A 16,226-nucleotide genomic window follows, 5' to 3' on the forward strand; every position below is an offset into this window, starting at 1 on the left:
ACATGCACATCTTAAACTCAATATATCTTTATTATGTTATAATGAATGCTTTATTTCTTCCCTAAATCACTTTCTCATTTATTCTTTCCATCTCAATGCTGGCACCAAAATATGCCTAACTTGTTCAAGCCAAAATCCAGGATTTAGTCTTAATTTATCTCTCCATAGTATCTTATATCCATCAATAAGTTCAGTCTTGAAAATATTTTCCAAATCTGTCTATTTCTCTCTTTCTATTGTCATTGACCTAGTCTAATCCAGCATCATCTCTCTCAACCTGATTAGAGTCATGAACTCCTCACCAAATTCCTCTTGCTCTGCTATAATCCAGTCTCCATAATGCAGCCAGAATGCTCGTTTTAAATATAATTAAAATGTCACTCCTCTGCTTACTCTCTAATGACTCCACATCCCACTTAAAACAAAATCCAAATTTCTTATCTTGGTGTTCTTGAGCAACTCTAAATGATCAATTCTGACTTCAGGCTGAGAGGCTGTGGGACATTGCCAATGTTAACTTTTTTCCTTCTTCAGTAAAAGGATGGAATTAGTATAATATCATCATTGTCCCTAAAGAGTGACACAGCAAGACCAACACTGTGGTTCAAGGAAATATATGTGTGTATAATATATATTTTATATATTTATAATTTTGTATATATATTTACATGTATATGCTAAGAGAAATGAAATATGTAAAAGTCTGTAAAATTCTTTGTGATATTTCAGAGTGCAGATGTAATACAAGTTTGCTGCCTTAATGTTTCTATTCAGTAATGGAAATACTACCTTTATCAATTAGGATAGGATGCTTTAAGCTAGAAGGATGAGAAACCCAATTAAAAATAGCTTAAACAAAAAGAAACTATTTCACATAACAAGCATTCCAGAGCTTAGCTGACTCAGAGTTCCAGGAAATTTAGGATTTTGGCATATGCACTATATCAGTTTTTTGATCTCCATTTGTCCAGGTTTGTCCATTTTGGCCAGGAAAAACCTGAAACAGCTGCAGGAGTCATGTCCTCGCAGAGTAAGTCCAAAGACACAAAAGGGAATATTTCCATGATGTGTCTATTCTTATCAACAGGGAGAATCTTCTTCAGAAACCCATCCATATGATTACCTCTCACTTATTATCCTGAACCGCCTAACATGCCAATGCCTAAACCAGTCAATTCTAAGGACATTGGGATTTTGACTATTTTAGATCAATCATAACTCAGTATCTACGGTTAGGGAGAAATCTAGCCTCCCGTGAAGCTAATGGCAGCCTTATTTCTGAACAAAATTGATATTCTGTTAACAAGAAAGAAGAGAGATCTCTTACCAGGAAAGAAGGAGTATGATGTCTGTCAACCCATCTTTCAGCAATTTGAATGACTAAAGAGAAGCTGTGATTAGATGTCATCAATGACCATCATTTCTGTTCATAGAAGTATTAAAAGTGATGGGAGCATCTCCCATTTTGAAGCAATCACCAGATCTATCCACGAAACTTGATGGTAGGCAAATCTATTTCTTGCCTATTCCTTTCATGCAGAATTGCCCAACTAAACATGAAATCTCACCAGCAGAGGGCTGAGGATTCATGCAGGTAATTTGTTGTTGCCATTGTTACTTAATATTATCTTAATTGATAATAAAGAATCTTTAGAGTATGTTTATTCTAAACTTGTCATTTTACTAATTATTAAATCAGATATCTCTCTTCCTACCTTATTGGAGATGATAACCTGGACTCAGTATCTATTCCCTCACCTTTGCTTCCTGTTTCTACCACCCTGCATTAAAGCATCCCTAATCACATTGGTGAGGTTAGTGTCCAGAATAGAAATAGCTGCTGGGAGCTCTATTTCCTGGAATATAAAATCCAGTGTTGGTGGGATAGGGAGGGTGGGAGGGAGGGAGACACAAGAGGGAAGAGATATGGGAACATATGTATATGTATAACTGATTCACTTTGTTGTAAAGCAAAAACTAACACACCATTGTAAAACAGTTATACTCCAATAAAGATGTTAAAAAAAAAAGAAAAAAGAAAAAAAATCCAGTGTCCCACTCAAAGCCCAGTAATAAGAGGATTGTGAGAGATGACTCTTTCAATACCTTCTTCAGTAAGAATAGTGTTGACTAGTATGTCCCCACAAGAATGTTTACAGACCTACAACAAATTGTAAGTGATGAAGGTCTCTCTAGAATGCCATCACTGACAAAGAAGATGTTGCAAATAGCTGTGCCTCTAGGCACTACACCATTGAAAAGGAAATCAGTGACCTAGTGTTGGACAGGATTCAGAAGCTAGCTGACCTGAGTGTAGGTTCAGGCTTTCTTGGATTTCTGCTGGTTGGTTGTAAAGCCAGTTTCTATTTCTCATTCCTGCTGATAGTTGATTATAGGAACAGTTCTCCATTTACCCAGCTTCCTAGTTTTTCTCAGCTGTATCTGAAGTCTTCAACTTCATCTACTCTGGAGTATTATGATTGTGCTTTTATATGAGATAATGGGACTACCTATATTTGTGGAGAAACCTTAATTACAAGCACTCAGTATACAATAACCTTAACCACATTATCAACAGGATTGTATTCTCCATCACTGCTTCCCTCAGATTTTATGATGCCTTGCACATTTATGTGACAGAATTCCATACTAACTTTTTCTCTATCTCCATATTTACCTCCCTCTGTCCACATATATCCCAGTTATCTTTGCTAGAAAAACCAATCACAAACCTTTTCTGTAGCAGAAATTACTAATTCTTTTTCTATTACCTTGCAATGGTAAATATAAGGCATGTCTAAAAGAAGGATCCAGAGTATAAAATGACATCAGAGCCAAGAGGAATGGGACCGCAAATAAACTAAGCAACAGAAACAAAAGACTAACACAAAGATTGGTGCAGTCCAGAACGTAATAAGGAAAGTCGTACTGAAAGGAGGTTTAGAGGTAGCCCAAAGAATGAGTTAGAGGAAGCGAGTTAGAGCAGCGCAAAATTTGGTCCTAGGTCTAGCAGCGCACAGATCACCAGGGAACTTGTCAGAAAGGCAAATTCTCAGCCCCAACCCAAGCATACTGAAGCATAAATGCTAATGGGGGTCCAACAATCTGCTTTAATAGGCAGGCCAGGAGATTCTAGTGTGTGCTGAAGTTTGATACCTCCAGGCTAGAAGTGCTGGCTGCCAAACTAAAGATGAGAAAACAAGCCAAAGATGAGAAGGGAGATGACCTGAACATTGTTTCAGTCAAGAAAAAAGATGTGAAATTGGATAGTATAGTTTGAGTCTATGGTGAACAGTGACTGGTTGAATTTGGATCTTTGGAGTAGGGCTCTGAGCATCCTCTTTCATAAAGGGGTTGAGGTGCCTTTATCATCCAATTAGGGCACATCCAGATGCATTTACAGCATATTGCCTAGAAAGACACAAAAACATGAAGTCCCACTTAGGGATTTTCAGGTTTGTCATCTGTTTTCTACCAATATTAGAAGAAGGTTAAACTTAGAAGCATGATTTATTATATTTTATCTCTAGTCACTGTTGCATAAGCAGTTAAATCAAACAATAAAGTGTCTTGAAAAATATATTTCAATCGTTAATCTACAATGACTTGTCTTTTTATTGCTCTATGGGCAATTTAAAAAAAATATTTCAGGAAAATGTGATATGCATATATCCTAATTCATAGACCACTTATGATGATAATTATTCACATTTTGAAAAGGTTTATTTCCTTCGCAAAGGAATTCCCTCTAGGTTCTTCTAAATAGTCTCTAATAATCAGCTTCAAGCCAGTTCAAATGTTACCGCAACATCTTTGAACAAAGAAGCCTGCTTCAAAACTCAGGAGGTTGGCTGCTTTCCAACCATGTTCATGAAGGCCTGACCTCAGGATCTAGTACTTCCTATTCTTTATGATAGTCACGGAACAGGTATTCCAATTGTTGGGATCTGGGTATAATATACTAGAGAAATACTCAACAAGGGATGAAGCTAGTCGTGGCTCTGTACCTGTAATGATGTGAATTTATCTAAGACATTTAAACTCTTTACCTCTTTGATTCATCCTCTGTAAAGCAATGGGGTTGTATACTAAGGTGACTGCTAAATATCCTTTCTGTGCTAATAGTCAATAACTTAGGAGAATGAAGTGAAAAATGCATGTAAATAGCCTCTGTAATTATAAAACAGAATATAGATGTTGTTTATTACCTTTATAATTTATGATGTGAACTATTTAATTTGCAGAAATCCAATTTGTACATAAAATTTCAGGAAGATATTCATTACAATGTACACTTACATGATGATCAAGACGGGGCAATTCTAAATGTATTGTGGTATCCTGGATTGGATCCATACAGAAAAAAGGACATTAGTGAAAAACTGGTGAAATCCAGATAAAGTATGTAGCTAGTTAATAGTATTGTACCAGTATTAATTTCTTAGTTTTGACAAATGGACCACGGTTATGTAAGATGTTATCATTAGAGGAAGCTGAGTGAAGTATATACAGAAATTGTTTTACCTTTGCAAACTTTCTGTAAATCTAAAATTACCCAAAATAAAGATTTTAAAATAAAATTATTGTACTATGCCTTGAGAATGTAACTATGCATTCATACATACATACACACATATAAACACATGCAGCACAGGGACAACAGAAATGAAGGAAATCTCAGAAATCAAGCCACCATATTTTTCAGCACTACACCAAAGCAACAAAAAAAGAGCTCTCCGGTGTTAGAAAAGATTTCCTGAAACCCGTGAGAAAGGAAAAATGAGCTTGGACTAAGAAAGTAAAAATCTGCTTTGCCATTCATCAGGTATAGATAATAAACACAGATAAAGCCAGATGTAAAGTTAACAGAAAATAATATTTCTCCCAAGAACATGCTGTAGTGTCACCAAAAAAACCCACTATGAGTAACTGCTGCTTTTTTTACTCACAGAGAACTCTTTTCTCTAAAATCATAGATTGTCAAAAAACTTGCTCTTTGAAATCTTTCATTAAGATTGAAATATCCCATTCTTGGCTAGATGATCTGAGTTATGTCATAGAGAAACAGCCTCTACTTCCAGAACTTCAGAAAGGGTTTGTGGACACATTCCTCACCTACTTTGACTCTGTAGCTTCCAAAAATACAGGGTCCATGTTACAGTCCAGACCTAAGGTAGACCCCTTTACATACATCCTTCCTTTTGAGTCTATCAAAATACTACTTCATTTTAATTTCTCCTAAATTCTACACTTCCCCAAATTCCTATAATAAACCTACCTTTTCCTTTGTTTGATGAGGTATCCCATGGTGAGCTCCATGGAATGTGGCCTCCCTCCTTAAAATGAGCCAGAAACCTGACATTCTTGGAATACAGTTTTGTTTCTGATGGATGTAGTCTTATTGGACTAGGAAGCCTGCCTCATACTAAAAGTTAAAGAACAGTAATTTCACATAAAACTGAGCTGCCAAAAAGTATCAAGTTCAAATACTATACAAAATTATTATCAAAAAAGAGAGAATAAGGAGTATAACATCATCATTACAGATAATGAAAGCATGCCTCAAAGATGTGTCACAAAATAGATCAAAACCGAAAGTTACTATTTTTAAACTAGCTAAATGACATTAAGAAAATGATACAAGGTATGAAAGAACATGATTCAGAATTAGAAAAACACAATTAATTCTACGGAGGGAATCCTTTCACACTGTATACGTATATCAGATCGTCACATTGCACACTTTAAATATCTTACAATTTTGTCAATTATATCTTGATAAAGCTGGGAAGAAAACAGAAAAACTCAGAAGTTAACCTGACAGAACTCAGGAGAATTAGTAATAAAGAATTAATTACACACAACAGATTATGATTTTCCATAAAGAACCTGAACCAATCCTTAGGTCAATGTTTTTCTCATCATTTTCGTTGTCTGATGCTCATTCTCTAGTAATTCTCCAGGAAAGGCTCATGAAAATGATAGTCTCATCAAATATTGATATCATATCAAGTGTCAATAATAGTTTATACCATTTGTACATGAGAGTTAGTTTTGCTGGATATAAAATCCTTAGTGCGTGCTTTGTCCCTTGAGTACCCAAAATATGTTGTTCCACTTTGTTCTGGAAAAAGTTTCACTGTGAAAAGTCTAGTGATATTCCAATTTTCTTCCCCATTTTGCAAATGTAAGAATACACTAAAATCTGTTAAATCTGGGTATCTGTTATATTGTTTGTTTGAAATAATTCACACTATACTTCACCAAATCTATCATGACCTTTTAAGAACACCATTATTTTCTGTACTGATAAGAAAGAAAAAAATACATTGCAATTTCAAGGAAGTTAAAATGTGGAAAAATGTCAGTCTTAGATAATATTCAGTATATTCATTTTCTATTGCTGTATAACAACTTACCGTAAACATAGTGGCTTAAAACAACACAAATTTATTAGCTCATAGTTCTAAGGTCATAATTGTGGGCCCATCACAGCTGAGTTCTCTGCCCATGGCCTCACAAAGTTGAAATCAAGGTACTAGCAGACCTGTTGTGACCTGGAACTTGGGGTTTTCTTCCAAGGTCATGTAGGTGTTGACCAAATTTAGTTCCTTGCAGCTGTAGGCCAAGGTCACCTTCTCCTTATTGGCTGGAAGCTGAAGGCCACTGTAAGCCCCTTGAGGTCATTCCCATTCCTTTCTTTGTGCCCCCTTCCCTTTTCGAAGCCAGCAATGGAGATTTTCCCTCCCATCAAATTCCTCCTCACACTCTGAATCTCCTCCAGGAAAAGACCAGTCTCTTTTAAAGGTAGAGAGGCAATTTACAAATAAACAAACATACACCAGAAGGTGACAAATCTCAAAAAAGAAAAATTTTAAAATGTACACTGGATTTTCCCTCAGTCTAGAATGCTCTTCTGCTAGATATTCACAGGACTCACATCACTTAAGGTTTTTAGCTCAAATGTCACTTCTTCAAAGAGGCCACCTTTGACTACTGTCTAAAATTGTCTCTCTCCTCCTCCCCAAGTCTCTTTCACCTTATAAAGTTTTCTTCATCGTATTTACTTTCTAATGCTATTTTTCATTTATTTTCCCCTTTTTGCCTTCCCACAATGAGACGGATGAAATCAGGGATCACTGTATCTCTATCACCTAATCATCATCTAGTCATTAGGTCCTAATGTTTAACAGGCATTCAATAAATATTTAAGGAGGAAAGAAACAGGGAAAAGAAATTAGGAGAGAAACTGGTGTTATTTGTGGAGCAAACCTTTCAAAGATATTTATATCTATTAATTTTAGAATAAAGAGGGAAGACAGGGGTAAGTCCAGTCCTAGAGCAGAACTTTGAAAGAATGGGACACAGACCAAGTTCATTTTAATGATTATGTAGAAAATGTACACAACTTGATTGAGAAATCTGAATGATGGCATAGGTGAGCAATATGAAGTTTCCAGGTATTTGGAGATGTGCAAGTTGAAGAGAATAGAGGCACAAAGGATAATGCCCTTTTGCCTGGACCCTCTCTCCACACCAGAATGGGAAGAAATTCTAAGTAAAAATATCATACATTACAGATGATATAAATATATAGAGTCAAAGTATTTGTCAGTTTTAAAAATCCTAGACATTTATACATACACTTATTTAGAATGAAAGAGAAATCATAATATTATTGAGTCACGCTAATTCTTGTTGTTTTCCAAGAAAAGTGAAAGGGGAGTCAATGGAAAGGGAATTAGATGAGAGGTCCTTACACATATGTTCAGGTACGTAATCTGGCAAGTCACACCAAGTCACACCGTAAATTTCTGTCCCTCACAAAGTGAAAGGGGCAACCTGGATGCCATATGCCATTCACAGCTCATAAAATCACGATTCTATCAAATTTGTGACAGTGCTTGACACGTAGTAGACGTCCAAAATTATCTGTTAAACGTGTAACGTCTTAAAATGGAATCCCAGACTGGAAATCCGGAGCTACTTATTACTAGCCTTCGGGTTTTTTAAAAGTATAAAATGAAGGGGTTTCTTCTTCCTGCTATAAAACTCTTAGGATTTTGCTACGCAATCCCATCACTTCGCTGGCCACTGGAATCCTCTGTAGGTGACTCGTACCTTCAGTGTTTTGGTTCGGTTTACATCTTCTAGACCCCAGTCGCAATAGTCCACTCCCTGCAATCACCTGCAGCAAAGCCCACTCGACGACCACACCCAAACCGGAAGCCAGGATGCCTCTGGGCTTGACGGGAAGGCGCCGCCTGGCTGCGCGTTCCCTCAGGCCCGCCCCCTCCGGTGACGTCACCGCCCGCCCCTTGACCTCGCAGTCCTGCCCCCTTCCCTGCCTCCCAGTATCCAGCAGCGGCAGTGTCTCAGGAGGCGATGGAGGGCTCCCAGCCGGTGGCCGCACGTCAGGGGGAAGAGGCGTCCTGCTCCTCTTGGGGGGCCAGCAGGTGAGAGGACGTGTGTGGGCGCGAAGAAGCAAGGCATGGCGGGCAGGACCCAGGGTCCGGCTTTCTGCTTCTCCCCCTAAGGCGGGCAGGGAGCGTGCGACAGGCCGCGGGGCTGGCCAGAGCCGGCCCTGGGCGGCTAGGGGAGCGCGCGGTGTGGGTGTGGCGGCGTGGGCTCCGGCCTCTGCGACTGCCGGCTTCGCTGAGGAAAAAGCCCACTTATCGCCCCTTTCAGCGCTTTCTCATTTCTGGTTGGGGTCTGCCATCCTCCTTCCTCCCAGTCACCGGACATGGAGGGATGGGAGGGGCTCTGGCGGAGAGTTCTGGTCCGAGTCGCTCGTTGTGAGCTTCCCAGACCTGGTGCCGGACACCTTCCCTGCCTTAGATAAAGTGAAAGCTAAGCTGTGCTGTGTGCAGCCCCTCCGCTGAGATCCTCCATTGAAAACTATTACCAGAGGGAACTTGGTAATAATGAAGCAGTGGTAGTCAGGACACTCTGAGGCCTCTCTTGACTGCACTTTAAGAAGGAAGAAAGAAAGAAAGAAAAAGAAATCCATGAAAAAACCCACGAATTACCCATTCTTATTTCCCAGTTGGTGTTGAAGTTCACGTCTTTTCCATTCCGGCAAAAATAGAGGGGAAATGTGTGTGTAGTTCCTGTTTCAATAATTAATAAAGCGGATAGTTACATTCTGCCCACTACCAGAATACAATATGCCAAAGATAAAATTGGCGCATATTTGATTTTGAGCTAATGTGAATGTTCACAAACCTGTAGCATTTTCACCAGCTTCAGACTGAAGGGATGCTTTTGATACCATGGTATTGCCTGCCATTGCCAGCATTGCCAGATTTACTTGGGAGATATTATGTAATACAAACAAAACCTCCCCTTATTTAAAGCATTTTTGATCGCCATGTAGACTTTATCATAAGAATGATTTTTGAAATATTCCAGTAAGGCAGAACTTTCTGAAAAGTAGGTGCCAGTCGTATCATTAAGTGACAGAACTGGTTAGAATGTAGCTCTTGTCATGTTTACTTAAGAGATTTACCCACTAGACTATTGCCCTCCATGCAAGGAAGATAGCTAGTGAAAGTATACCAGGGGTAAGAAAGCTGTAATAAAAATTTTTGTTACAGTGCCAGGGTATATTGTGTATTTGTGTGTTTTTATTAGCTAGAAGCTGATATCACTTGATCATCTAATCAATATTTGATAACAGAAATAGTCACATTTTGATATTATATTTTCAAATCCTTTGGCTTGCATAGCAACACCAAGCCTTCAAAATAAGTTTCCAAAACTGAATTTTTGTGCTATCATGTTGTTTTTAGAATCCTGTAATTGATAATTAGAGCTTCCCAAAACCTAGAATGGATCACACTTTTGCCAAGATAATATTGATCTTAGCTGTTACCGTGGCTCAGGCCCAAATGTCCCAGCTGGTTCCCTCTGTCCAGGAACTATTTCTGTTTCCCAGTGTTTACCTATTATCATTTTTCTTTCTGTGCCATGCTATGAAAAAATTGGAGTGAACTGCAGTAAATGATACATCACTTTGTGTCTTGTTGCACTTGTATGTTTAACCTTTTTTTAATTTTAAAAATTCATTTAACAGACTTTTTTTTTAGCGCTTTCTTCATGCCTACTGTGAGAGGCAGTAGGCAGTATAATGTGGTTGTCAGGAGCTGGACTGATTAGATTCAGGGCTCTGCCATTTACCTGCTCTGTGACCATGGGCATATTATTTAAGTTAATCTCTGTCAGTCTCAGGTTTTTTCCTCTGTTCAATGGAGATAGTAATAGTGTCTATCTCATAAAGTTGTTGAAAGGGTTAACTGAGTTAGTACATCTAAAGTGCTTAAAGCAGTGTGTGACACGTTTGTTCTTGTTATTAAATGCCAGATACTGTTTTAGGGATTTGGAATACAGTAGTGAATTCCTAATGGATCATATATTCTATAGGGGAAGGCAGATGATAGTTAATGATAATGAAAAAAATACATAGTTAATGATTTGAAGAAAATACAGCAGGTTAACAACTTAAGGAGCCACTTTGTTTGATTGTGTTACCGAACCAAACTTGGTCTGCTTTCCCAATGCACACCAAAGCCAATCTCCTGACCCGAAGTAATGGTGAAGAAAAGTACAGTTTATTGCAGGGCCAAGCAAAGAGAATGGGCAGCTTATGCTCAGAAGACAGAAGCTCCCCATTGGCTTTCAGGGAAGGGTTTTTTGTTTTTTGGGTTTTTTTTGCCTTACGGGGGCCTCTCACTGTTTTGGCCTCTCCGGTTGCGGAGCACAGGCTCCGGACGCGCAGGCCCAGCGGCCATGGCTCACGGGCCCAGCCGCACCGCGGCATGTGGGATCCTCCCGGACCGGGGCATGAACCCGCGTCCCCCACATCTGCAGGCGGACTCTCAACCACTGCGCCACCAGGGAAGCCCCAGGGAAGGGTTTTTAAAGACAGTCTAAGCAGATGGTCGTGGGGTGTGTGATCCATGCTCAGTTCTCTGATTGCTTGATGGTGAGGTACAGGGTAATGTTTTGGGAACCGCAATCATCAGCCTTCTGGTTCCAACTGATCAGCAGTTCAGCACACAGATAACTTCGTCCACCTGGTGGGAGTTTAGCATCTGCAAGAGAACAAAGGTCCTTGACTTTGTTTTATGGCTAAACTATTATTACTTTGCCTTGCTTGACTGCTTTCCTTTGTTTCTACATTTTCTCACCTCTCTGATTAAATTTGCTCTTTGGAACTCGGGGGAAGCTTAGGAGGCTAAAACTTTTGTACAAACAAGCAGGGAGGGGAAATCTGTCCCAGGAAAGGCCCCACAGGGTCCTGCTCAGTTTCAGTAGGGTGATCCCGAATGGTCTATGTGATATTTGTGAAGCAATATTTTAATAGAGGCTTAAATGTTAAGAGTCAGTTATTCAGAGATCTGAAGGAAGAACATTTGAAGCAAAGGGAATAGCAAGTATAAAAACACTGAAGTGATAGCAAGCCTGGCTTTTTGAGGACCATCAAGTAGGCCAGTGTAACTGAAGATAGTGAGCAAGAGGGAGAGGTGTGGGCATTGAGATTGGACAGGTAACTGGGAGACATACATAAAGGCCCTATTTTGTATGCTAAGGTGTTTGAATTTTGTTCTAAGGGTAAAGAAAACTTACTGAAGGATAATTCTAAGTTAGGAAGTAATGTCTGACTACATTCTAAGAGTTTTAAGCTGTTAGATGGAAAATAAATTAAAGGGAAAGGCAATAGAAATAGAATAGTTAGGAGGCCTTTGAAGTAGTTCAGATGAGATATGATGTTGGTTTGGCCTGAGACTGTATTGACTGAAATAGTGAGAAGTGATCAGATTTGAGATTCCTTTTGAAGGTAGAACTAACAGCACTCACAGATAGAGAAAATAAGGAACAAGTTAAGAAGATCCTTAGATTTTTGGCCTGAGCATGTGAGTAAGTGGTGGCATCATTTGCTTGGTGGTCCCAAGTGAGTTGAGAAAGACTGGGGAAGAATAGATTAAGCAAGGGAAATTGAATTCTGTTAGAGGCTTGTTATGTTTGTGATACCAGTTAGACATCAGAATAGAGATATTGTTCTGGCAGATGCATAAAATCTGGAGGGCAGAGGAGAGGTCAAACATGTAGAAATAAGCTTAGATATCATTATATGGTAAATTCCGAGTGTGTATATTATAGAAGGTTTATGGGGCACTCAAATAAAATTGCTAAAATATAGATCCATCAGAATATATGTAGCAATGATAAACAACACCTGAGAATAAAACAACCATGGGCTCTAATTTTATAATACACACAGGGTAGGCAGTCAGTGAATTTAATCTTGATCTATTTTTAAAATCTAAATAAAGTGGTAAATAATAAAATATATATCTGGTTTGTAAAACCTGCTTTAGTAACTAGTGAATCTGATCCCATGTATAATTGAATTTTACATTACAGAATATGAATATTGAATAGCCATACTGGCCCTTATAAGTTATGTTTTCTTTTTTCAGTGTGAATACAAATTTGCCCAATATGCCAATAGAATCTGTGGAGATTGATGATGCATTATACAGGTAAGAACCTTATGGAAACTGAAACATTTTCCCCATTCATTGTTCTCCAGTAATGGAGTAGTTTTATTCAAAGACATCATTAGGCCTATGCAGAATTTTATAATATATATTCTAAGAGTTCCACTCAAGTTAAAAATTCCGGTTTCTTTTTTCTTTTTTTTTTTTACTGTAGGCTGAAAGCTTGAATAATATTTAAATCTTGGTTGTGTTAGGTTTAGGTGATATGACTAAGAATGATTTTGCTATCCACTACAAAATATACCTCTTGTTTCTGGACAGTAGTACATATTTATGTTCTTGATAGTGCAGGAGTCTCATGAAAGACAATTCATTTCACTTTAGTTAGTTATACAGTAGCATCTAGAGACCATGTTAACTTCAGTGTAATCTCATTAACAATATTGCATGTTTGCACTGTATAGACAGTGGAGAAGTATTTTGTGATTGAAGACCTGTGATTTGAATGGAATTTAGTGGGACTTTTTTTACCATAGTTTTTCATGAAATAAAAATACTTTTTTCAAAATTAAAGAAAAATTAAAAATACAAATTGCTGTCATTTCTAGTAGATACTTTGAGATGTTTGCATGGAAGATAGTATACTCTCAGTTTAAAAGTTTTTAGATTTCCTCTATAAGTAATCATAAAAAAATAAATTTTATGTAGATAGAATTTGGAACAATAGGCTCATGATGTATTTTGGATTTCTTTCTATATTTTTTAATGTGGGATGCAGAGTCAATTTTGAGCAGTTTAGGAGGAGCTGATGTATACCACCTGGTATGTTGATTTCAAGTCACATTTTGTGCTATACCTTGGAAGAAGAGATAAAGACTAACTTGATTTTGCTTACGTGAAAACTGTTTTACCATGTGGTCTCCTGACTATGATTATACTTCAGAAGTCATCTTAAATTTGGACTCTTCATCTGTAATTATGATGTTCTTAATGTCCTTCTGATCATATTCTTGGGATAACAAATGGCGGCTCCTTGAGATAGCATTGGCTAATTGTTTTCATTATTTGTTACGGTCTTGTGAAACATTTTTATATCCCTCCAATCCTATAATGGCTGATTAATGAACATAATTTTCAGTAAACCAGAGATTAAATTTTCCATTTGCAAAGCTAGGTAAGTAGGCTTACAGTTCATTTGTAGTCAGTTTGCTGAACTGAAAGTAATAGAATATAGCAATTTAGGTATCATATAGCTGTTCATATATGATCAGGTATTGCTGGATCATAAGGTAGTTCTATTTTTAATTTTTTAAGGAACCTCCATACTGTTTTCCATTGCAGCTGGACCATTTTACATTCCCACCAACAGTGCACAAGAATTCCAGTTTCTCCACATTCTCACCAACACTTGTTATTTTCTTGGGTTTTATTTTTGTTTTATTATAGCCATCCTTACAGGTGTGAGGTGCTATCTCGTTGTGTTTTTGCATTTCCCTGATGGTTTGTGATGTTGAGCACCTTTTCATATTCCTGTTCGCCATTTGTGTGTTGTTGTTGGAGAAATGTCTAGTCTAGTCCTTGCCCATTTTTTAATCAGGTTATAGGCAGGGTCGGGGGGGTTGCTATTGAGTTGTAGTTTCTTATATATTTTAGACATTAAACCCCTTATCAGATACCTGGTTTGCAAATATTTTCTCCCATTCCATAGTTTGCATTTTCATTTTGCTGATTGTTTGCTTCACTATGCAGAAGATTTTGAGTCTGCGGTAGTCTCACTTGTCTGTTTTTGCTTTTATTGCTGTGCTTTTGGTGTCATATCCAGGAAATCCTTGCCAAAACCAATGCTGAGAAGTTTCCCTCCTATGTTTTCTTCTAGAAGTTTTATAGTTTCAGGTCTTTTGTCTAAGTTTTTAATCCATTTTGAGTTGATTTTGTGGATGGTGTATGGTAGAGGTCTAAATTCTAATCTTTTCATCTTTTGTTTTGGAAATCCAAGTTTCCCAATGCTATTTGTTAGTCCAAACCTACCTTTTCCTCTGAGTATACTGCCCATACTAGACTACTTCTTACCATAGTTTATGCGTTTATACCTGTTGTCTTTTCTTTTTTCTTTTTAGTTTATTTTTGGCTGGGTTAGGTCTTCATTGCTGTACGAGAGCTTTCTCTAGTTGCAATGGTGGGGAGCTACTCTTCATTGCAGTGCATGGGCTTCTTATTGCGGTGACTTCTCTTGTTGTGGAGCACGGGCTCTAGGCATGCAGGCTTCAGTAGTTGTGGCGCATGGGCCCAGTTGCTCCACAGCATGTGGGATCTTCCTGGACCAGGGCTCGAACCCGTGCCCCTACATTGGCAGGCAGATTCCCAACCACTGCACCACCAGGGAAGTCCGCAAGGTCAATACTTTAAATACTATTTATTTATTCCTAAATACTGTCATTGAAATTTGTTTAATATTTACTAGGTATACAAGTTTTTCCCAGATATGAATAACTGAATCTCAGGTTATAATTATTGTAAACATTTAGGCTTTCCTACAAAACTGAAACTCTATAAAATCTACAAATCTTGAATGTTAACTAAGTCTGATATTTGTACATATATTTAGGTAGGAAATACTTTTAGGGCAGTTTTAATACCTACTTTAACAAAGTGGCTTGCTAAATATATTTCACTTTTTTCTTATTACTCAATCTTAAATTACCTCGTAGTTACTGATCAGCTAAACCTGAAATTATTCTCAGAATCTAAAGATTTCTTTTTTGGGGTGGGGGAGCACTTATAACAGCATTCTGGGCCCCATCTGTATTTAATTTTGCATCTTTATTGCCAGCAAATTGTTGGGTGAGTTAGACAGCTAGTTAGACTTGAGCCAGTTCTGTAGATCTGCCCATTTTTTCTCCTCTGAAGATATGCCTGAGCCTGCTAATCCCAAGATTTATCTAAAGAAATGAATGAGTCCTAATTTAGGGCTCAAGCCTTGGTTTTCTAACTCTACTTTTACCAAAGAACTCTCTGTTGGAGGTAATTAAAACTAACTCAGATAGTGATAAAATGATACTTTGTTGTCTCTTTTTTTATGTTCCTTGCATATAGGTTCCTGTGTAGAGATCACTATATGAACAAGGCATGAATATCAGAGCAGCATCAGGGCATTCTTAGCTTTCTGGATTAATACAGTCATAATAGTATCAAAACTGTGTGTATTATAGTGTAATAGTAGAGGAAACTTCTCTGGCTTTTAAGATAACTGTTTTTCTGGATTTGCTTCTACTCCTCTTGACTTCTTTCTCAGACTTTTCTTAGTCTGCTCTTGCTTTGCCTGCACCATAAATGCCAGGTTCCAACTTGAAGATTTTTCTCTCAGTTCATACTCTAGTTCACATCCATTTCCATGATTTTAGCTTTCTGTCTATATTTGAGTCCCTTTCTTCAGCTTTCTTCTTCCAAGCTCAAGACCTTTGTTTTTAAATGCACACAGGGTGCTGTTTTTTTGTTTGTTTGTTTTGGCTGTGTTGGGTCTTAGTTGAGGCACACGGCACGCAGTCTGCTCAGGTTTGTCTCTAGTTGTGATGTGCAGGTTTTCTCTCTCTAGTTGTGGCACACAGGCTCCAGGGCACATGGGCTCTGTAGATTGTAGAACAAGGCCTCTCTTGTCGAGGTGAGCAAGCTCAATAGTTGTGGCACGTGGGCTTAGTTACCCCGTGGCATGTGGGATCTTAGTTC

General features: G+C 38.1%; 1 protein-coding gene across 4 annotated transcripts in view; it reads left to right on the forward strand.

The window, feature by feature from the left end:
* The first annotated feature begins 8,327 nt into the window (after positions 1–8,327).
* Positions 8,328–16,226, forward strand: part of UBA6 (ubiquitin like modifier activating enzyme 6) — a 91,684-nt gene continuing 83,785 nt past the window's right edge. For 2 of the 4 annotated variants that reach the window (XM_067035714.1, XM_059065733.2), the window contains exons 1-2: positions 8,328–8,456; positions 12,483–12,545. In XM_067035714.1, coding sequence (XP_066891815.1) covers positions 8,386–8,456; positions 12,483–12,545 — 134 coding nt within the window. In that variant the 5' untranslated portion in view covers positions 8,328–8,385. The remainder of the gene's footprint in view (positions 8,457–12,482; positions 12,546–16,226) is intronic. The other 2 variants (XM_067035716.1, XM_067035715.1) reach the window with 2 other exon arrangements.

The sequence above is a fragment of the Kogia breviceps genome, chromosome 6, assembly GCF_026419965.1.
Source record: "Kogia breviceps isolate mKogBre1 chromosome 6, mKogBre1 haplotype 1, whole genome shotgun sequence".
Taxonomy (NCBI): Eukaryota; Metazoa; Chordata; class Mammalia; order Artiodactyla; family Physeteridae; genus Kogia; species Kogia breviceps.